This window comes from Eucyclogobius newberryi, unplaced genomic scaffold, assembly GCF_026437365.1.
Source record: "Eucyclogobius newberryi isolate DKJ021-1_F unplaced genomic scaffold, fEucNew1.0.hap1 SCAF_5, whole genome shotgun sequence".
NCBI classification, from domain to species: domain Eukaryota; kingdom Metazoa; phylum Chordata; class Actinopteri; order Gobiiformes; family Gobiidae; genus Eucyclogobius; species Eucyclogobius newberryi.
In genome coordinates this window covers 36,129,405-36,152,991 of record NW_027316167.1, presented here as the reverse complement: position 1 = coordinate 36,152,991, position 23,587 = coordinate 36,129,405, and the positions used below count along the sequence as shown (strand labels likewise).

The 23,587-nt window shown below is 41.4% G+C and overlaps 1 protein-coding gene across 1 annotated transcript in view; it reads right to left on the bottom strand.

Moving 5' to 3' along the window:
- Positions 1–22,919, bottom strand: part of mpped2a (metallophosphoesterase domain containing 2a) — a 48,657-nt gene extending 25,738 nt beyond the window's left edge. Inside the window, exons 1-2 of the mRNA XM_072464777.1 lie at positions 22,659–22,919; positions 3,835–4,016 (exon numbers count right to left, since the gene is read on the bottom strand). Of these exons, the coding sequence (XP_072320878.1) occupies positions 3,835–4,016; positions 22,659–22,771 (295 nt within the window). The 5' untranslated portion in view covers positions 22,772–22,919. The remainder of the gene's footprint in view (positions 1–3,834; positions 4,017–22,658) is intronic.
- Between the last annotated feature and the right edge of the window lie 668 nt (positions 22,920–23,587).

Sequence of the window (23,587 nt, the reverse complement as noted above, 5' to 3'; positions counted from 1 at the left end):
ACTACAGCAATAATCGTGGTCTGTAGTACAGCGCGCCCGAGTTTGTGCATAGGAATCGCTTTGGGCATGTTCACCGCGCTGTTTTTGCCTATTAAAAATATATATTACGGCAAAAAATTTGCGTCGGTCATTGTGTCCGGAGCCTTGATTTTGGAGTCGGTCAAAACTGATTTTTGCGCCGGTCATTGACCGTGTCCGGCCCGTTATTTCGAGGCTTGATTTTGCAGCATTAGCACCGTGAGCCGTTCACTTTGAGCTTGGATTAAACTTCCCGTATGTAAATTCCACGGGGAAATGAGACTTGCAGAAGGCAGCGGAGAAGACGTTGGCGGTATTTAAAGTCTGCTATTTAAAATCTTCATGCAGGTCCGATCGCGAGGGGCCGCGTGGGCAAAAATGACGACATTTCACTGCACGACACCTCGCGGACGCCTCAAACATATGTCCGCGATGACGGGACGACAACACAGAGGCTAAAAGTGACAAAATGCCGAGTTACAGTTCAAAACACCAGGCATCACTGGTCTCACTCAACATAAAGTTTTGCAAACAAGTTTCTTATTTTATGGCTACTGTAACGGTCTGGTGAAAAGTGAAATGTGCTTTATATATATATATATATATATATATATATATATATATATATATATATATATATATATATTCTTTATATACAAACAAGGAACAGTTTGGACTGGTGAAGTGAAATGTTGCCGTTATAGGGACAAACTTTAGTTGTTTTAAGCAGAAACTCCTTATTTGTCATTTGTTCATTACTATAATCTATAACGTTGCATTAAATTATTTTTTAAATAGTTTTAAAATAGTTTGCGAATGTTCAAAACATTTTACAGATTACTTGATTAATCGAAGAAAAGAATCGATAGATTACTCGATTACTAAACTAATTGATAGCTGCTGCCCTAATTAAAAGTCTTCTCTGGTCATGTCACCATGCGGGTCAGTAATATCACGAAGAAAAGCTTTAAACAATGTGGTCCGCTCTGTTAAAAGGCTAAAACACACTGAACTGTGACTGGCCTGTTCTCAAGGACAAGTGTAGACTTTTAAACCGAGCCATTCGAACCGTTAAGGACTCGCGGGAAGAAGATATCATTCTGTTGAATGTAAAAGCTCTCGTCACTCCAACAATGCACTTTAATTGTTGGGATCCAGCACTTAATTTCATCTTTTTACCTTGCTTACTTATGATACTTTTGGTGTGCTGTAACTAACTGTCCGTCGTTTGTTTATGTGGTTGTTTTTCCATCAAATTCTACAACGTGAATCTGATCTTTGCACACACAAAATGACGGGCAGAAGATGTAACTGAGCCCAAACCTGTTTGAGCCCCCTTAAACCACAATAACTGAACACACGCAACAATCATTGACTCTTAGAACCGTCTGCACCTGGGTTTGACGAGAGTTGAGCTACACAGGCCTAAACCGCAAGTCCGTGTCACCAGGTTGATGTTCGTATTATTAACGTCTTTGTCTCGAGCTGCAGCTCAGGCGCTGAAGTGACGGATGGACCGGGGACCATGAAGCAAACTCCAGACACATTTGTGATTTATCTGAGGCTAAAACGTCTAATTTAGCGCCTGGTGAAGGTCAAACTGTCCGAGTGGTCAGAGTTTGAGCCATGATGGGACTCTTTCACCATCCATCGCCTCAGCCTCTTGCCCCGCTCGTCCTTGCACAGATTTATGAGGAAACTTTTGCTCTTCGCTCCTCTTCTCTGTTAGTGGGTCGCGCTTGGGTCATAAATCCAGCGCGTTTTGGCCCAGTATTTGTGCACCTGCAGCAGACGGAGCTCTTCTGCTGCGACATAAACTGATGCAGAGGTTCAGATTCAATGTCTAAAATGTGTATTTCAGCTTCTCGATTAATGGTGACATTTTGAGGATTTTGGGCGTTCAAACAATTATAACTGACGTGAACTTATCCAGGAACTGCAACGGAAAACTAGCATTGATGCTAAAGACTTGACTCTTTTATTAAAGTTCAATTCAATTTAATTTCAAAGGAGCCCAAAATCACAGCAATTGTCTCACAGGGCATCTTCACATTATTGACTAAACTAACCGATAGAAAGTTAGACAACAATGAAGTCATTCATCAGTTTGTGACATCACAATATTCAAGAATCGACAGTTTAAACTGAGCTGGAGGTCAGAATCCTCAGGGTCAGAGGTCAGATGTTTGACTTGGTTTATGTCTCTGTAAAGACTCCAAAGACCTGAATGTCGACTTTAGGACAATGCTTTGAGGAGCCAAAACAAAACCAATAATGACAAGGACAAACGTTTGTGGAGTTAGATTTTGGAGATTTATTTTTAAAACAGTAAATCTCCCAGAGTTACACAGGACCAGTGTATTCAGTGTAGTTCTGAGAGGCTTCAACAACATGTAAGATCTAATTGGATTGTAATTTTCCACACAAAATAAAAGTCTTTCTTTATGTTTCCGAAATGATTTTGAACAGTTTGTGTGATTTTTCCGATATTTCAAATCAAACTAGTATCTTTGTTTTAGCAACGATACCTGATTTTCAATACTTTTCACAACCCTACAAGTAGTATTAAATAAAAATACTAGAAGTGCAGACCTCTTTGGTATTGTAAAAAAGCACAGAAAAAACTGTTGAAGTAAAAACTGGTTGGGAAACAAATCTGCCAATTTTAAGTTTTGTTACTTTGAGTCTTGCGACAAAAAAAGCGACTGTTAGTTTTAAAATGCGCATGCGCATACTCCCCTCCTGTTCTTTCCAAGAGGCCGCCTACCATCAAACCTTGTGCGGAAGCACGCAACAGCCCCGCTGCTACACGTGCGTTTGTTTGTTTATTAGCGGATCGCATCGCATCTCTCGTCTCCGTAGATCTCCGTGTCTACTGAGCCAGCTCGAACACAGTCTTTCTCTGTCCTCATTTTTGTAGTGTACACTGAAGGAACTTGCTAAACACAAACCGGCATATCAACCACGCAATGTGCAGCAAGGGAACCGTGCTGCTCTCCTGGGAATGAGGCTGCAGGTGCAGTAGCACGCAAGGAATGATTAACATGTTGGATAACTACTAGCCTGCACGCCACGAGAAAATGAGACTCGGATTGCACAACAAAAATCCTCTATTATTCTTTTAATAATCTTAATGTTTTGTTTTTGAGGATCTCCTTTGTTCAAAAATTACTTCAACAATGTCTCTTTTTGGTCTCGTCTGATCGATAAAACGCTGCGTTCCAGAGCTGCGCCTGTGTGGGACTTCAGACTCCATTAAACAGCCCTTTGTAGCAAGCCTTAGACAGACTGAGGTCAGAGATCACGAGGCAGAGGGTCGGTGTCAGAGATCGCAAAGGACACACTTCTGACTGTGTGTGTGTGTGTGTTTTCCAGGGCTCAGAATAAAGTGATGAGCAATTATGAGATAAGATAAGATATTCCTTTATTGTCCCACATGGGGGAATTTCATTGGTGCAACGCATCAGATAACTAGAATAATCAGATAATCCAAAACTAGATCCAATTTTTGGTGTGCGTTTATTACACAAGAGACAAAGTCTGTAATGTGTGTAACAGTAGCAGTATTAGTATTAGAGTGTGTAATGCGTGTAACAGCCGCAGTAGTATTAGTGCGGGGTGTCCAAACTGTGGCCCGGGGGCCAAATGCAGCCCTCAGACCAATTTTTGTTGGTCCTAACAATAAAGAGTAAGCATTTTGACGTATAAGTTTCAAAATGAGGCCCTGGGCAAAAAAAGTTTGAACACCCCTGTATTAGAGTGTGTAACGTGTGTATTAGCAGCAGTATTAGTATTAGAGTGTGTAACAATTGTTACCGAGCCAGTCGTTGAACTTCTTGACCTCGGAGGGCAGCCCAAGCTCGGTGAAGTCTCCGGTGTGAAGCAGGACGTCGCCATACGGCATCTGGATCCCGTCTGTGCGCGAGTGTGTGTCCGAGATGCAGACGAAGCGCGTGTGGGAGGCTGGTTTAGGCGTGTCATACGGGATCGGGTCCACCCTGAACATAACATCAGGAAAAGAGTTAGAACCTAAAAACAACACCAAGAAAAGAGTTAGATCTTGAAAACAACACCAGGAAAAGAGTTAGACCCTGAACACAACACTGGAAGTGTTAGACCCTGAACATTAGGGACCATGTACACAGCACAACAAAAAGACAAAGATGAGAGTTAGGTCTTGATTCCGTGTGAACACCAGGAGCCACAGTGAGATGCTAACCGCTCTAGAGCAAACTTTTATTGTGTCCTTCACCCTGCGTTTGTGTTAATGCTAGCTCACTATGGCTCAAAGCTAATGCTAGCTCTCTCTGGCTCAAAGCTAATGCTAGCTCTCTGAGGCTCAAAGCTAATTCTAGCTCACTGTGGCTCAACGCTAATACTCGCGCTCTGTGGCTCAAAGGGGATCAGCCCTATGTTCCTCGGTATCCATGTTCCCCGAGACCTGGGTTAGGGTTTGGGTTAGGGTTATATGCTGCTATATTTTATGCTGTAAAACCATACGTTTATGCACAACTTTTTATTAGCGTAGTTCCCCCGTTCATAGAAAAGGGGGAACATAAGTACAGGGGAATATAAGTACGCACCCGGCTAAAGGCTAATGCTAGCTCTTTGTGGCTCAAGGCTAATGCTACCTCTCTGTGGCTCAAAGCGAATGCTAGCTCTCTGTGGCTCAAAGCTAATGCTTGCTCTCTGTGGCTCAAAGCTAATGCTTGCTCTCTGTGGCTCAAAGCTAATGCTAGCTCACTGTGGCTCAACGCTAATGCTAGCTCTCTGTGGCTCAAAGCGAACTTTTATTAAAATGTAAAATAAACAATCAAATCAAATTTAAAAGGCAACCAATTGTTTTATGTGTAGATTATTTCAGTTTGTGGTGTGTTTTTTTTAAATTATGCTTTCAAATTAGCATTAGCTCTGACACACAAACACCTTTACAAAGTGTCTGCTGTAATTCACCGCACAAAAACGTTTAACTGGACAAGAAGTAGTGATGCTAACAGTAAGCTAACAGTGTGGAAGGAATGAAGGATGCCCAAAACTGCGTCATATAAAACTAAAGCATCATTCTTTTCATTATTCATTGTTTTTTTTTTTTAATCATGAGTGAAACATGCTTTTGCTCTGCTGCTTTCACAGCTTCACACACTGTGGTTTAATGGAAGTCACAATACTAACAACAAGCAAACCTGATCTTTACCCTTGTAACGCAGCGGACATGTTTTTATCGACACCAATTGTAGTCTTTCCTTCTTAAATCAATATTGTGTTTTCAATTCGATGACATTCCTCTCAACCTTAAGGAAATAATGGTTCGCTTTGTAATTGCTGCCTTTCCTTTTTCTCATTCTCTTTCCGTTAAACCCAAACAAAAGCTCCATTAAAAGGTTGAGATGTTTTTCCTTTACAGATAATTGAAGTAAAAGAATGTGTGGGAGTTTAATTGGTTTTGAAGAAGTTGTTGTAAAAGCCCATTCAATACAGATTCTGTTTGGACTTTTTTTTAATGATTTCAGTTTTTTACTAATGTTTTCTAAGACTTTTGTAAAAGGTCTTTTCTGAATTAAACCAAAAATGTTTACCAGAAAAACAGGTGCCCAAAACACTTCAGTGTGATGTTAGCTCAGAGCTTTGAAGCATTTCAATGCTTTTTCATCATCAATGTTTTTCATGTATCCAAATAAAATGTCTTTCAATCTTATTTTTATGAATGTTTTTATGAACCTTTTTTTTTCGGTTCAGCCCCCGGTTCAGCCCCCCGGTTCAGCCCCCGGTTCAGCCCCCGGTTCAGGTTTAGTCCAGGTTTAGTCTTTGCTTCAGTCCTGGTTCGAACCAGAATTTAACCAGGTTTGTACCAGTACTTGGGTTAGACTAAATCAGGACTATAAAAGGTGCTCACACACATCATGAACAGTGTGATTAAACTGGGACAAAACCCAGTACTAAATGTTAAAATAAAGCAAAGCAAAACATTTCAGGACTGGACCAGGACTGGACCAGGACTGGACCAGGACTGGACCAGGACTGGACCAGGACTGGACCAAGACTGGGTCCTCTGGAGCGCCACACAAGCCATTTCTGACGTGCTTTGCTCGGCTCCGGTTGATTAGCGCCTTGTTTCGGGACCTGACCTTTGACCCCGACTGGGGCAGAGGTTGCGACCCCTGTGCCGACGGTGGCCATTGAGGAGCGATCGTTAGCGTTTAACCCGCTGGTGCTAATCCCTCCGCAGCAGGTGGCTCGGGTGTTGGCCGTGTCAAAGGCAGTTGACCTCCATTAACGCCGAGGTCTAATTACAACTGTCGAAGTTTCATCAGGAGAGAGTTTAAAGTCGCACAGTCCACGGACGTCGAATCTGGAACACCGATGTAACTGGACTCGTTTGGGCGACACTTTAATATTCTTTCCATTTAGTCCTGGTTGTTTATCATTTATTTATTGATTTATTTAATTACTTGTTGACACAGAGCTGCCAATCTCAACAGAAAATCAGTTATACGCAGATAAAGCCATTTATTTTTTTATTTTCACAAGTTAACTATGGATTTATTTAATGCCACAATATGAAACATTCTAGACCAATGATCAAACACAGGACTATGTCTAATTTAGGGCTTAACCAGGACTAATACAGGGCTTAGCCATGACTTTACCCAAGGATTTAACCAGAAAAGGGCAATAAAGTGAATTAAGTGAACTCGTAAATAATTGAACTGCAGATGAAGCTGCGTGGTTTTCACTCTTCTAACACATTCCATGGAAAATTGTGTGCGTGTTTAAGCACAACTCATTCAAGTCGCGTTCCCGTCATAGACTGTGTATAAAAGAGGTCCCAGTCTAAATGGAGGATGAGTTACCCCAGAAACGTGAACAGATTGTTCTGTAAATATACAGCAAGAGGCGCTGGCATCATGGTAGCATTTAGAGCTGGTTTAGTCCTGGTTAGGCCATGGTTAAATACATAACCAGGGCTCAGCCATCCCAGCTAATCTCAGCGCTGAGGATGCTCTTCTATAACAATACAATAAAAACAATCAATTAGAGATAAATTAGATACAATTACTCCCACTATTAACCCTGAACAAGCTCAAGCTGTAAAACTAGTGTCCCATATAAATACATCAGTCCAACACTAGAAAGTTTCACTGCTGTTGATCAAGCAGAGACAACTTCAGCCATTATGTCCTCTAATTTGTCAACTTGTATCCTAGACCAGATTCTAAGCAGACTCCTCAAAGACATTCTCCTCCTGAATATAGATTATATTCTTAATATAATAAATCAGGCCTGGCCAACCCGCGGCTTGCGAGCCGCATGCGGCTCTTTGACTGGTTTCATGCAGCTCTTTTACGTTCATATCAACATTTGTGTTGTGCCAAACGGCGCTCTGCGTATGCGGAGGCGCCCGCACGGTGATGGTGCGCACGGGCGATGTGCAGGAACCGGCCCGCGTGTTGGCCTAGCGGTTAGCGACACGGCTTTGAGTGTGCGTTTTTTCCCCCTCGTCTCCCAACTACATAGTAAAAGAGGACTAGAGAGGAATGCTGCCAAAACCCCTGAACTAATAACTGAAATAAATGAGTTGGGAGACAAGGAAAAAAATGCAAGATTAAGAGTTCATGTCGGGTATCAATCTCACAAACCTCAGCACGCAAAGCCGTGTCGCTAACCGCTAGGCCAACACACACGCCAATTTCCCGCCGGAACAATTATAGTTGCTGAACCGGGGTGATGGCTCCGCACAGAACCGCACGGAAGTGGAGCTTCGACATTCTCCGGACCACGGCTCGGCAGCCAATCAGAACCAAGCACACAAACTTTGTCGACCAATCAGCGCGCAGCATGCAAATTTTCACTTGTAAACTGTCATGGCGCGGGCCGAGGCGGACTTTAATCAAACGCTTCCCGGCCCGATTTAATGATAATATTCCCTTTTTTCTGAGATTTATTAATACAAATGACCCCGTCCTTGCACTCGAAAATGCCCGTCCACATTTCAAAATACCCCGTCCAAAATACGGGGAGATCATCTAAAGAAAACCAGCAATATTGAACTTCAATATGGTATGTAGATGATTTTTGATTTAGGACTTTGTTGAATTGAGAGTTTGTGTGTGTGAGACACAATGTTCATTGTTGAAAATGACTGGCTTGTGGTCTTATACTGTAGGAGTCAATTTCTGTCATTATCATGGTTGTGTGTGACATGATATTGTTAATAATAATAATAATTTAGCTGAGCAATGGTGTGTGTGTGTGTAAGAGGAAGGGATGGAGTGATGTTCATGTGTGCCATGTATGATGTGGCTCTTTGCGGTAACACAGTAAAAAATGTGGCTCTTCGTCTCTGACTGGTTGGCCACCCCTGTTATAAATACTTCATTGGAAAGTGGTTATGTTCCAAAGTCCTTCAAACATGCAGTCATTAAACCGCTTTTGAAAAGGCCAAATCTAGATCTTAGCCAATTAGTAAATTACACACCTATCTCAAATCTGCTCTTTGTCTTTAAAATCCTTGAGAGTTGTAGTTAAACAGCTTTGTCACCATCTACAGGACCATAACCCTAACCCTTGAAGTTTTCCAGTCAGGGTTCAGAGCCCACCATAGCACTGAAACTGCACTAGTTAAAGTCACATATGATTTGTTATTAGCTGCTGACAATGGACTACCATCGACCACAATATTCTACTGCAGAGGATAAAATGTGATGTAGGTACCAGTTTGTTAATGTAAACCAGAGCTCCTCACCTTGTTCTAAAGCAACTTACGGTGTGCCACAGGGTTCAGTACTCGGTCCAATTCTGTTTACTCTTTAAATGCTGCCGCTAGGTAACATAATCAGAAAGCATGGCATTAACTTCCACTGCTATGCAGATGACACACAGCTGTATTTATCAATGAAACCCGAACAAGGAGACAGACTTGGTGCTTGTGTGAAGGATATAAAACCTGGATAACACTCAATTATCTGCGTTTTAACCTGAGACGCTTTATCTGAGCAGATAGTCACACTGGACAATGTCAGTGCAGCCTCCCGTTCTATTGTAAAAAACCTTGGAGTATTATTTGACCAGAAGCTCTCATTCAATGCGCATATAGATTTCCATCAACGCAATATAGCTAAAATCAGAAAAATCTTGCCTCGAGGCAATGCTGAAAAATGTATCCATGTATTTGTAATTTCTAGATTAGACTATTGTAACTCCCTGCTCGCAGCGTGTACTAAAAACTCCATAAAAAGCTTTCAACTGGTTCAAAATGTTAGTTATCAAAATGCAAGATAACTAACAGGAACTAAAAGAAGAGAGCACATTACGTCGGTGCTCGAGTCTCTTCACTGGCTCCCTGTCGAGTTTAGAATTAAATTTAAAATCCTCCTCCTGACTTACAAAGGCATAAATGACATGGGCCCATCCTACCTCAAAGCTATAGTACCATATAATCCAAACAGAGCACTTTCCTCTCAAAATTCTGGACTTCTGGTGGTCCCAAGAGTCTCTAAAAGCACAGTAGGAGGTAGAGCGAGGTCAACACAGTCTCTTCATTTAAGACCAGGTTTAAATCGTTCCTCTTTGAAATTGCTTATGGTCAGGCCAGTTAGGGAAAGAAATGAAAACCTAGTTTCCCAGCTATGCTGCCCTAGGTGCAACCTTCCCGGGGTGAAGCATTGCAGCTTGAGCACCATCCTCTGCTTCTGACTACTTTTTCTATCAAACAATATTTACCGTACTTTCCGCACTATAACACAGACGCACTGTACAGGAAGTTCAGAGTCGGCGCTACCTCCTGAGGAGACTCAGGTCTTTTGGAGTGACAGGGCCACTCCTGAAGACCTTCTACGACTCTGTGGTGGCATCAGCCCTCCTTGCAAGGTGTGGTCTGCTGGAGCAGCAGCATCACAGAGAGGGAGAGGAAAAAGCTGGACAAGGTCATCAAGAAGTCCAGCTCCGTCCTGGGCTGCGCTCTGGACTCTGTGCAGGAGGTGGGGGACAGAAGGGTCCTGGCTAAACTCACATCTATGCTGGTCCATGAGTGTCACCCCCTGCAGGACACTCTGTCCGCTCTGGAGAGCAGCTTCAGTGACAGACTGATCCACCCTCGCTGTGTGAAGGAGAGGTTTCACAGGTCTTTCCTTCCTGCTGCTGTCAGACTTTATAACAAACACTGTTAGCCCTGAACACGTGTATACCGTCATACCCATGTGCAATACTGACATATCCATGTGCAATACTTTGACATTATGTCAATCATATTGGTGCAATATTCTCTGTCCATATAACAGCTGTAAATAAGAGTGTTTTTTTATAAGTTATCTGTTCTTTGTTGTTTACTTCTGTACCTACTTTGTGTTGCAACACTGGAATTTTTCCCATTGTGGGACAAATAAGGTGCACTTAAAAGACTTTAATTTCCTAAAAAAAACGCCAGTGTGCTTTATAATCCAGTGCGCTTAATATATGGATTAAGTCTGGTTGTGTTTACAGACCTCGAAGCGATTTTGTGTGGTACACAGCGCTCACAGCGCTCTGTCAAAATGTAAACTACGTTATTACTACAACATTACGGCTCTGATAAGGACACCTAAATAATGGACCCTGAACTTGACTGGCTCACATCCTACCTCACCAACAGGCAAGAGTTCATTTCCCTCTCCGGTCACTCATCCACCCTCTCCCCAGTAACGCAGGGGTCCCCCAGGGCTCAGTCCTCGGCCCCCTCCTCTTCATCTGCTACATCTTCCCCCTTGGTCACATCCTCCGCCAACTCAACCTGGACTTTCACTGCTACGCTGACGACACCCAGATATACCTCACCACCAAATCCACCCAAATCCCTCCCCTCAGCCACATCGAAACCTGCATCTCTACAATAAAAACATGGCTCACTCTCAACTTCCTCAAACTGAACAGTGACAAAACAGAGCTCCTCCTCATTGGCACCAAATCCACTCTCAATAAAACTGGTCCCTTTTCACTCAGCATCGACACCTCGTCCATCACCCCCTCTACCCTGGTACGCAATCTCGGTGTCATCATGGACCCCACCCTCTCCTTCACTCCCCATGTCAGCCACATCGTCAAGACCTCATACTTCCACCTCATCGCCAAAATCCGACACTGCCTCACCCTCCCCGCGGCTGAATCCCTCATCCATGCCTTCATCTCCTCCCGCCTCGACTACTGCAACTCCCTCCTCACTGGCATCTCCTCCCATTCCCTCCACAGACTCCAAATGGTCCAAAACTCCACTGTCCGCCTCCTCACCCACACCCGGTCCCGTGAACACATCACTCCCGTTCTCCGCTCTCTCCACTGGCTCCCCATCAAGCAGCGCATAAACTTTAAAATACTCCTCCTCACCTTCAAAGCTCTTCACCACCTTGCCCCCCCTACCTGTCTGACCTCCTCATCCCCCACCGCCCCTCCCGAGCTCTCCGATCCTCCTCCTCTCTCACCCTGACTGCACCAACATCCCGACTCAAAACTTTTGGCGACAGAGCATTCTCCCGAACAGCACCCCGACTCTGGAACTCCCTCCCCCAACCTGTCCGCCACTCTCCCTCACTCACAACATTCAAATCCCGCCTAAAAACATACCTCTTCACCCAAGCCTATGACCTCCCCTACCCCTAGCCTCCTCTACCCCATTGCCTACTCTTCTACCCCCTGTTACATCCCCATCTTTTTCTCTCTACTTCTTCTGTCTTATTCATTTTATCTGTATATTAATGTGTTCTGTACGTGTTGTCCCCCCCCTGTCTGTAAATACCCCCCCTTTTTTATTATGTTCAGCGTCTTTGGGTCACTGAAAAGCACTATATAAATAAAAGTTATTATTATTATTATTATTATTATTAAGGACCCGAAGATGGCTCCTGCCAAGCGACCATGGATCTACTATAATATTGCAAAAGACACATTTACGACGCAGATTTTAAACTCTGGGCTAAAGTATCAGTCCCAACTGTAGTCCGAGCTTTCACAAAGGCTGGAATCATCACTGAACTGTGACTCGGATAATGGCGAGTTGGATCCGGGGATGCAGGATGTATGGCATCCAGCCCAACTGTTAAACTCGGACAATGAAGATGAAGAATTTGAGGGATTTGTGGACGAGGAATGAACTGAAAAAGTGAGTGTATTGTGTTGTATTTTACGTGTTATAACTGAACAAGGCTGGGAGTTGTGAATACGTCAACATGTCTTTTAGCGGTATCAGACCGTTTCTTTACGTGTTATAACTGAACAAGGCTGGGAGTTGTTGTAACGCTCATTAACGTTTGAACAATGTTGATCTGAATGAGTTGAACACGTTTAATAAAGCTCAACTGACTGACTTATCTGTTTTGTTTTGCTTAATGCGCTTTATAGTCCGGTGCGCGCCTTTTCGTGCGGAAAATCTCCAGATTGCAAGATTAACTTGCAATCTGTTCATTGCTTTTCCTTCTTCTCCCACTTCCTCGCTGGGGGTGGAACAGGAACATCAATGACCTGTGGATCCAAATGCTGAGAAACTGTCTCAACTTCATATGGACAGTTCTTCATCTGCCTTGAAGAACTGGTTCTCCTCCTTCCAGCTCCACTGTCTATCTCATGTCTGCCTGTCCGGCTGAGGGAGTCTGATCTCTACTTCACTGTGAAACTCTTCCAGGTTTTTCCCCAAAGAGGTTTTGTAGTTTCTCCTGGCCAAGAAGTAGGGTCTGAGAATAGGGGAGCTAGGGAGATTCGTCTAAGGACATGGCATACTGGGACATTGCCAAGTCCCAATGAACATTGTTTGATCTGATTTTTCACTGTAGCCCCTCGAGGCAACTGCTGCTGTGATTTTGGGCGTTACAAAAATGAATTGAAATTTTAAGTCCAGGTTCTGTTTTAGTCCTGCTTAAGCCTCTGCTTCCAGTCTGGCTTCAGTTCTGTTGCAGTCCCTTATTTCAGTGCTGGTTTCAGTGCTGGTTTCAGTGCTGGTTTCAGTGCTGGTTTCAGTGCTGGTTTCAGTGCTGGCTTAGCCCTTCCCCCTCGGTGCGGTGCTTATCTGGCGCGCTTCAGCTGCCAGCGCTAATTCAATAAAGTCACACAAAACGAACAGGCTACGGTGGGGGGGAGGAGGGACAAACCAGCAGCATGAGCCAAGAGACAAAATGTGTCCCTCAAATGCAGTGAGAGACACAAATCTGAGGCATTTTACAGTCCAGTCCTGGTCCAGTCCTGGTCCAGTCCGGACTGACAGAAAAATAATTTGACTATTGATATCGAGATGCTCCAAAATAACGTTGCGATATTGAAAAATGTACCAGTATACTGGTGTGCACTAGTGTGTGACAAAAATCTAATTGCCCTCATTCCCCTGAATTTCTTTCCTACTTTCTTTCCTTATTTTTGTTCTTTTCTTCTCTTAAGCCATACCAGTTTAGTATAATCGTCTGCACTTTAGTGGTTCATTTTATGCTCCATTCACGTTTTGAGCGACACTTGAGCCTCAACATGACCTCAACATTCACACAAGTTTTATCTCATTCTGACACTTTTTTACAGATATCATGTGGAGGTAGTACATGTTTGTCCCTCTCACTCACCCGTCCTTTCATAACGATCGTAACAAACACTAAAAGGCGACGTGAAACAGAGGAAAAGCGAAAGCCTGCTCATACAAACTCTCGCTCGCTCAGGGTCGGACACATTACACTGTCTGTTCAGTCTGTGACCATCTGACCTCCTGAACATCAGACACGCTCTCCATTTACTGCAGCTCCTTTCACTTCTCTGAATACCTCATTCTCTCTCAGAGACCAGAGAGAGACCAGAGAGAGAGAGACCAGAGAGAGAGAGAGAGAGACCAGAGAGAGAGTGACCAGAGAGAGAGAGCCCAGAGAGACCAGAGAGAGAGAGAGACCAGAGAGAGAGAGAGACCAGAGAGAGAGAGAGAGACCAGAGAGAGAGAGGGACCAGAGAGAGAGACCAGAGAGAGAGAGCCCAGAGAGAGAGACCAGAGAGAGAGAGAGACCAGAGAGAGAGAGTGAGCCGAGAGAGTGACCAGAGAGAGAGACCAGAGAGAGAGTGAGACCAGAGAGAGAGTGAGACCAGAGAGAGAGAGTGACCAGAGAGAGAGAGAGACCAGAGAGAGAGAGACCAGAGAGAGAGAGAGACCAGAGAGAGAGAGAGACCAGAGAGAGAGAGAGACCAGAGAGAGAGAGAGACCAGAGAGAGAGAGAGACCAGAGAGAGAGAGAGAGACCAGATCTGAGACCAGGTCCAGGGCTGTTTTACATCAAACTTGAGTAAATACAGACAGACGCCTGCTCATGGGCGGAGCCAGGCCCTGGCTTTGGGGCTTGAGCCCCAGATCTTTGTCCAAGAGCCCCGAATCTTTTAATCTTTTAAAAATACATTATGACATCACTGGTTGGTTAGCGTAACAGGTAGAACATTGGGTTGGGATGCAGGTGACCAGGGTTTGAATCCAGAATCCAGTAGAAAGTGGGCGGGAGCGTAGAAAGTGCGCGGTGTTTACAGCACATCATGCAATTTGACCAATTTGGCCTTTTCTATCATTTAACTGAGGTTTTGCAAAAGGTGAAGGACATAAATAAGAGATCGACTGGAAAAAAGAGACATTCAGAACATGTGCTGAAAAACAAAGTTTATCTAATGTAGAAGAGACAACAACAGCACATGATCGTTCAAACCATGAATTCATTGTGGTTGTCGGTGTAGCAGTGGCTCAGGTTTTATTCATCTACAAAGCTTAAGCAGAGAAACTACAGGACAAACAGCTCACTGAGGCAGGTGTCTGCTAAATAAAAAGATAAGACTTACTTTTACTTTCTACAAAGATCAAAATAACTAAAACAGTTACTGTCAATTCAATGGATGACTAGCCCAGTCAGCAGAGCATCAGTCATTGGACTATAGGTTTGTTAGTCCAAGCCCTGAAAGAGGCATTTGTTTTGTCACTGATTGTTTTAAATCAGAACACCAAGATGACCAAGATAACTAAATGCCACCTCTGCTGTTCAGTTCAACGTTTTTTGGAGGGAGGAGCTCTCTCAGAAGGCAAAAAGTCTGTCTTTGCCTTTGGCGGGTTACTGTCTGTAACTGCACTAAAACCACATCATATTGGCCCGAAGGAACCCCCTTTCTTTTTGGGCTAAGCCCCGGATGTTTAGAATGTCTGGCTCCGCCTCTGCGCCTGCTAAAGGAGAAACTGACACTATGAGGGGAAAGAGAGAGAGAAGAGGGACAGAATAGAGAGAGAGAAAAAAAAGAGAAAGAAGAGAAAAAAGGAGCGCGAGGAGGTGGAAAAGTAAAGTGGCGCAGCTTTAGAATTGTAGTCAAAAGAGGTGAAACATATGGAAAAATGTTTATCAAAATTATTATTTAAATACAATCTATTCAAAATGAGCTAAAAGAGGGATAGAAACATGAGTATAAAGTGATATTACTGCTTTTGTGATTCATTTTAAGTTCCATTCACTTCCACACTTTAGCGCACGCGCGCACGCGCACGCACACACACTTTAAGTTGATGAGCAGATCACCCGCAGAACGCAGCAGATTCTAAATAAAACATATATGTTACATGAGAAGAGAAAGAAGAGAAGGAAGAGGAGGCAAACACGACAGTATGAAGCAGGAAAAACACTTATATTTATACACAATTTACCCGCCATGACCGAAGAGCAGAACAAAAAATTAGATGCTGAAAAAACAATTACTGAAATTCAAGGTGCAATCAAAAGACTGAAAATCAATAAATGTCTGGGAGTGATGGGTTCACCTCAGAGTGATATAAAGCTTTAAAACACACACTTGCTCCTTTGCTTTAATAAACTTTGAACTGGGCCCTTAAAAGGTGGTATGGAGGTGGTTTTTCAGCTAATTTTTTATCATATTTCCTCGTGGTGTGGACAAATCATTTGTCCTGCCACGTATCAATCATAAAACGCGCTCACCTGCAGCCGCGTCAGGCTCGTCCCCACGTTTCCGCGTGCCTAAGCACATGGATCTATCATAATATAGTTCCCTCAGTGTACGGGGCAAAATGAAGACTGAGAAAGACAGTTCGAGCTGACTCAGAAGTGGACAGAAATCTACGGGAGACGAGCGATGCGTTGCACTAAGAAAAACGCACGTGTGTATCAGTCCGCACGGGGGAGGGCGCATGCGCACTTCCGCCTGCGTTCTCAAATCGCCGAAAAATCGTCCATACCGCCTTTAACAAAGCTCAGATCCCTCAGAGTTGGAAGGGAGCCAATTCTCACTTCTGAATGTGGACTATCGAATTTACACCTCAATCATTTCCAAAAGAATGGAACAAATACTCCCAAATCTAATCCACAATGATCAGAACGGATTTATTAACAAAAAACAAACACAAGATAACATAAGACGATCCTTACACATAATGAATATACAAAAACAGCAAAAGCTATAATATTAAGTCTGGATGCTGAAAAAGCTTTAGATTCGTTTGGCTGGCCTTATTTATTATTATTTATTATAAGTACTAAACAAATTTAAAATGATTTAATAATAAAAAATATTGCTCTTTGCGATGGTCCAACATCAAGTATCAAAATTGGTGCTGCCCGGTGGTGCAGTGGTTAAGGTGGCAGCACACATGCCAGGCTCCATGTGCAGCCTTTGAATCCCGGCTCTCATCTCTCCTTCACGCTCAGATGTCCTGTCTAATAAAGCCATCACTTGACAGATCCACTGACTTTGGAAGAGTGGTAAGACAGGGCTGTGCCTGGTTCCTGCTTTTGTTCCCTTTGTATTTGGAACCATTTGCCCAATTTATTACAATACAAAAAAAAATCCATATAGTGTTACAATTGATGGGATGAAACATAAAATTGCTATGCAGATGAAGTTTTATTATTTTTGACCAAACCAGAAATTTCCATACCTCAAGTAATGCATTTCCTTGATAATATCGGCCCAATGTCTGCATACAAACTAAACTTTAAAAAAAAAATTAAAATCATTCTCGTTAACAATTTCAGAGAAAAAAAACTACCGGTATACCCCCCTCTATACGAAAAATCTTGAACATGTTTATTGTATTCTATATTTTAGTCCAAGATTGGAACTATTAAATTGAATGTTTTTCCCAGATTTCTCTATATTTTCCAGACTCTCCCGATATCCATCCCCAACCGGCTGTTCGATGAGTATGAGAATAAAAGCAATCTCAAGATTTGTATGGCAAGGCAAAAAACCTCAAATCCAATTTAAAACTACAATTATCAAAAGAAAAAGGAGCCTGGGGTTTACCTTGTCTGAAAAATTAGAAGTTCCTGTACAGGCCTTACTGGCAGATGACAAAAGGTTGAGCCATTTGGAGGAAGTTAAGAATCCCTGGGTAAAATCTGTGTCTACAACATGGAAGGAGCTTATCAAAACATACAAACTAAGAAAAGATGTTAAAATATTGAATTATGACCAAAAGATAATCAGATGAAAAGTTTATATGTTGAAAGAATCCTTCGGCTCGCAGAAACACGACTTTTATAGGTATACAAATAAGGAATTATTATAACCAGGAACTTAAAAATTATAACCCTCTGACTGAATTTTTTTGATCAAGGCTTATAAATAAGTTATTTCAAGGGGAATAATATCTAAAGTATTTCAATGCATTACTAATCTGGATAACTTTATTAAATATATTAGAACAAATGGGAAAGAGGGGTTAATCTTGTTTTGATGGATGAAGAATGGGAAAAATATATGTACTTCACAGCATGAACACCATGTCAAAGTGCTCATAACTCACAAGGAAATGCTAACCGTTTGAGAAACTGGTGCACCAGGAGGCAAACCACTATCATATCTTTTGGAACTATCATACTCAGAAACAGTCCTGCTCAGAAATATTAGACTGAAATTAACAAAACACTGCAGACATTTTTTGACATTTCCATCCCTCTGAACTCATTGTTTCCCCCAGCCCAATACGCCCTTATCCTGAATCAATCAAAAGCGCCGACACTGCCCTAATGTATCAGCTGTGCGTAGAGACCGATAGTTCCGTAAAGTTAGCGTCATATTCACAGATTCAGACTTCCGAGGTCAATAGCTCCAAAACGCAAAAGTCTTTACAGATCATACACATGCCAAAATACTCCGAATGTGCAGCCAGAGTAGAGACGAGTACTAAGTTAGGGACCGTCAACAAAAAGACCAAAAATGGAAACATTTTATAGCTGGAATGGAACCTTAAATAGAGTGATACAATTTGAATAACACAATAAATACACCATGATGGACACCATAGCAACCTTCATTTTCCATATGAAGCTTCGTTTGAGTTTTATTTATGGAATATGATGCAATATGAACATTCATCTTTAATAGCTTTTTAAATGTTTAATGTAGGATCACCAAATTCACAGCACTTATCAAAAATGGTAATATCTATCTACTACAAACTTATTTTACCCGTCAGAAGCATACTACATGTTTTTGTGATGAAATATGAAAATTAATCTTCAATAGCTTTTTTATTATTTAATGTAGGGTCACCAAATTCACAGCATTTATCAATAATTTAAATATAAATACATTTTATTGATTTGTTGCACTACCCACCACAAATATAGCATGTAAATAAATACACTGTTGTTGATAAAAGTTATATTATTCTTATTTATTTGTTTGTGTGACTCTTTTAAGGAGTAGCTATGTGCCCTTTTTGTGGGGAACGTTTGCGCTTTTTTTTTTTTTTAAATCCCACTACGCCCTTCTGAAATCCGGGGGGAAACACTGAAACTATAGAACTATGTACTTGGGACTCAAAATTCCTGCCACAATACATCTTTGGAATGTATTTCTGGCAGCAGGAAAAAGGCCATCTCAAGGAAAAGCACAACACAATCACCACCAACGAGCAAGGACTGGACCAAAACTGATTTACAAAAAATGAAGGAAAAAACCTTTTGTCCCGTCACTTTTTTGTTTAATTGGATGCCTTATTTTTTCTAACTCTTATTAAAAATGTTTACCCAATTTGTTTGTCTCTGGTCCTGTCTTCTTTGTTTTTGTCATTTTTTGTTTTCTAATTTTGAAAAATGAAAAGGACTAGGTGTAACGAAGTGAACGTCTTCCCAGTGATGACAGAGGCGGATGTCTTTCCTGTAACCTACGGGTTACCGTTTATTCATGGAACAGGGCTGCAACGCAGCACCGACCTTATTTTTGTACCTTTTTTTGTTATATGTCAAGATGGCGGATGAAACACATTCTATATCCGGTTTCATACCCTTCAAAATAATACATTTCCGGTATTTCAAAATAAAACATTACATAAATAATAAATTGCACTATGCCGTTTTCGTAACTCAAATTAGTGCATAGACACACGAATAGTTACAACACGGGGTACACGGTGGCAAAGGAGGTTAGCGCTTTTGCCTTCCAAGACGGAGCTCATGGGTTTGTTTCCGGGACCAGACCAACATCACATGATGGACGGTGGAGTCTGCATGTCCTCCCCGTTTTACTGTGGGTTCTCTCCGGGTTCTCCGGCTTCCTCCCACCGTCCAAAGACATGCATGTGTGAGGCAAAATTGGTGACTCTAAATTGGCCCTAGAGAATGAACGTGAGAGTGAATGGTTGTCTGTAATGTCTCTGTGTTGGCCCTGCGACGAGTTGGGCACTGTCCAGGGTGTACCCTGCTGTTTTGCCTGTAATTTTTCACAGTTGAGCATTAAACCTGTGTATTGCCATGGAAACACACCTCACACTAAGAACACATGTTTTTGAACAAATGCTATATTGCGCAACATTTCTATGAAGACAAGCAGATGGCAAATATGTTACACAGTGCAACTCAACATCTGAATTTTGACTTTTATAGATTTTTATTTAAAAAAAACTAATCACTTAGGGCGAATTATCGCAAAAAAGCAGAAAATGCCCAAAAAAAAATATTCAAATTCCCGTAAATATAATTTGGATTCTTTAACGTTGAAATAAAAGTCCTGGAATTTCATCAGAGCAAAACACAAAGACGAGCAGCAGAGAAAAACTTGTATTGCCGCAAAAGAAAAGAAAAGGAACGAGGAGCGAATGTGGCGACTTTTTAAAGACGACTCACACAAAAGGTTCTGCCCTGAAGGTCGCCACGGAAACGCAGAGATCTGAATATAAAACAGAAGGACGCGTTTTATCAGAGAGTCAAAAGAGAGTTTACAGTAAAAATTCTTCTGAAAATTATAAATTCTTTTCAGGAATTGTATAAAAAAAAAAATGTAATGAATGAATTGTGACTATTTTAAGAATTGGAAATTGTGTTATGACAAAAACCACAGGATATATAAATAAACTGGAAAAAAAATAAACCTATGATTTTTCTGTAAATATTCTCCCTCTAGACGCATTCACATTTACATATTAATCTGGTTATAAATGCATTTAAAAACTTCAATATACAAAAAACGTATTGAAAAAATGTATTAAAAAATGCTGAAATAGTAGGGGGCTGTAGAAAAAAACGTTTATTTTAGAAGTAGACAGAAAAACTATTATTTTTGTTGAACACTTGAACACTGTTACTGAAGACAGATTTGTATATATTTATGAAAATTGTATTATTGATGATAAAAGGTGTTTCGTGTGTGTTTAGTCCAAATAAAGATCATGATGATCAAAATACAACTATGATAATTTAAACTGGTCATTGCAGCTCTGTGTTCTGGAAATACAAAGGTAGCGGCATTATTAAATCAATATGTAACAAAAAAATGAAAAAAATATATATATTTTCAAGTTTTGCGTAAAACCTCAAAAATGTCTGATAAAAGTAAACCAGCTGCTGTTTAACATAAAATAAAGCTGTAACTCTTATTTTCAGTCTAATTAAACATTCGGGGATAAATCAGGCTCACTTTGTCTCCAAAGGAGCAAATTCAAAATATACTTAGAACCATTATATGGATTCTGCCTTTTTTACTTTATTACAAGTGATCTACAAGTGATATATTTTATTCCTATAAGTGATCTGTTCTTTTCTTCTGCATCTACCTCTGTATCTACCTGCGTTGCATCAATGAAATTTCCCCATGTGGGACAATAAAGGAATATCTTATCTTAAGTCCCTAAAACTCATTTAGTTAAATCAGCTTCATCTTTAAAGAGGAATTCTCAAAACCCAACCTCCAGCTTCACTCTGACTAATATTTACCAAAGAAAACCCTGAGAATCGGCGTCAGAAAGAGACACAGAATCAAAGGCAATACTCAGACAAACACTTTTATTAAGACTGAATTATGAGGTGAAAAATGCAAATAAAGTTTCAACAGGAATAACAGTTTGACTAGTCAACTCCTAAAATAACCATTAATGGCAGCTCTGGAATAGACAAAAGAAAGGTTTGTGACATTGTGGAACATTCCAGAAATAAATGACATTCTTATGACACAAAAGATAAGTTTGTGTAAATGTAATTTACAGCGAGAAAAATAATTTTGCAAGTTCTCCCACTTAGAAATGATAAAGGGTCTGAAATGTTCATCGAAGGCGCATTTCCACAGTGAGAAACAGAATCTAAATCTAGAAATCACATTGTATGATTTTTAAATAATGTATTTGTATATTATTGCTGCAAATAAGTATATAAACACCTGACGAGAATTCTGGCTCTCAAAGACCTGTTAGTCTGCCTTTAAAATGTCCACCTCTACTCCACTTATTAATAAAAACCAAAGCAAAACCAAAGAGCAATCAAAAGACACCAGAGGCAAAACTATAGACCTCCACAAGGCTTGAAAGGGCCGTAGGTTAATTGGCAAGCAACTTGGTGAAAAAAGATCAACTGTTGGAGCAATTGGAAAATGGACTGGGATCTCACCTCATGGGGGTCTCAAAAATGACCTGAAGAGAGCTGGGACCACAGTTTCAAAAGGTAATACACTACGCCATCATGGTTTAAAATCATGCATCGCACAGAAGGTTCCCCTGCTTAAGTCAGCAAATGTCCAGAACTGTCTGAAGTTTGCCTATGACTATCTGGATGATCCAGAGGAGTCATGGGAGCAATTCATGTCGTCAGATGAGATCAAAATAGAACTTTTTGGTATAAACTCCACTGTTTGGAGGAAGAGTACCATCCCAAGAACACATCCCTACTGTGAAGCTTGGGAGTGGAAACATCATGCTTTGGGGGTGCTTACCTGCACAGGGGAAAGAACGACTGCACTGTATTAATGAGAGAATGATAGTGAGATTTTGGGCAGCAACCTCCTTCCCTCAGTCAGAGCATTGAAGATGGGTCGTGGTTGGGTCTTCCAACATGACAATGACCCGAAGCACACAGCCAGGAGAGGCTCCATAAGAAGAATGTCAAGGTCATGGAGTGGCCTAGGAAGACCTAAATCCAATAGAAATTGGAGGGAGAGAACTGAAAATCTGTTTTGCTCAGCAACACCCCTGAAACCTGACAGATCTAGAAGATCTGTGTGGAGGAGTGGGCCAAAATCCCTGCTGTATTGTGTGAAAACCTGGTCAAGAACTACAGAAAACCTCTGGCCTCTGTGACTGTAAACAAAGGCTTCTCTACCAAATGGATGGATAGAAATAACATACAAATACATTTAAGTTTGTTGTGTTGGGTGTGTGTTTGTGCGTAGGTTGTGCGTCCCACTCACATGTGCACGTGCGGCGGCTGGAAGCGGCTCTGGTTGATGTTGTAGTGCGTGAAGGCCTGTGTCGGGTTGGAGCTGTACTCATCCACGCTGATGCTGACTTTTCCGTGCGCCATGGTGCGAGCGGTGCCGGGACATGAGACACCGCTGATAGTGAAAGCGGCGCCGGGACACGAGAATAACGCACGGGGTGGGAGCGTTTGTGCGTTCAGAGCGAGGATGACAGACGCCCCGATCTCATCTCTCAGCTCCCGACGGCATCGTGACGGAGGCTACCGACGGCGCTGCAAACACACAACACCACCACAAATGTTAAAGATAATTACAGGTTGTATACGCGTAGCTCCGCCCACTGCCACAGGGCTGCCCTCTGATTGGTCAAGCCTGAACTAGAACTTCACAAAGGGCGATTAAACTTCTCTATAATGTTATAGTTAAGCTGAAGTACAGAAACGGGGACAAAAATGTACTTTAGGTGTAAAAAATAGAAGTATTTCATTATTTTGAGAACTGTTAATGATTGTGCTGATTTTTTTGGTTATAAGTAGCAATTTTATTTTAATTGACATTTGTGTTTGAGGCTGGAACTTAAAACCTTAAAATGTGTTTAGAAGAAATTCCTAGAACCAAATGGAAAATACTTTTTTTCTTTTTAATTCAGTTTAAAAAGTAGATGGAGCAGATTATTCTTTGTAAAACTTAAGAGTGAAAAGAACAAAAGTTCACAAAAGAGCAGTACTTCTACTTCTTTTCTTCAGTAAAAAGAAATGGGCAAAACTGTGAAAACATTACTTTTGTTTTGCTCTTAATAAATAAATAACCTTATTTAAAAATATATATATATATATATATATATATATATATATATATAAATATATATATATATATATATATATATATATATTTTTTTTTTTTTTTTTTTTTTTTTTTAA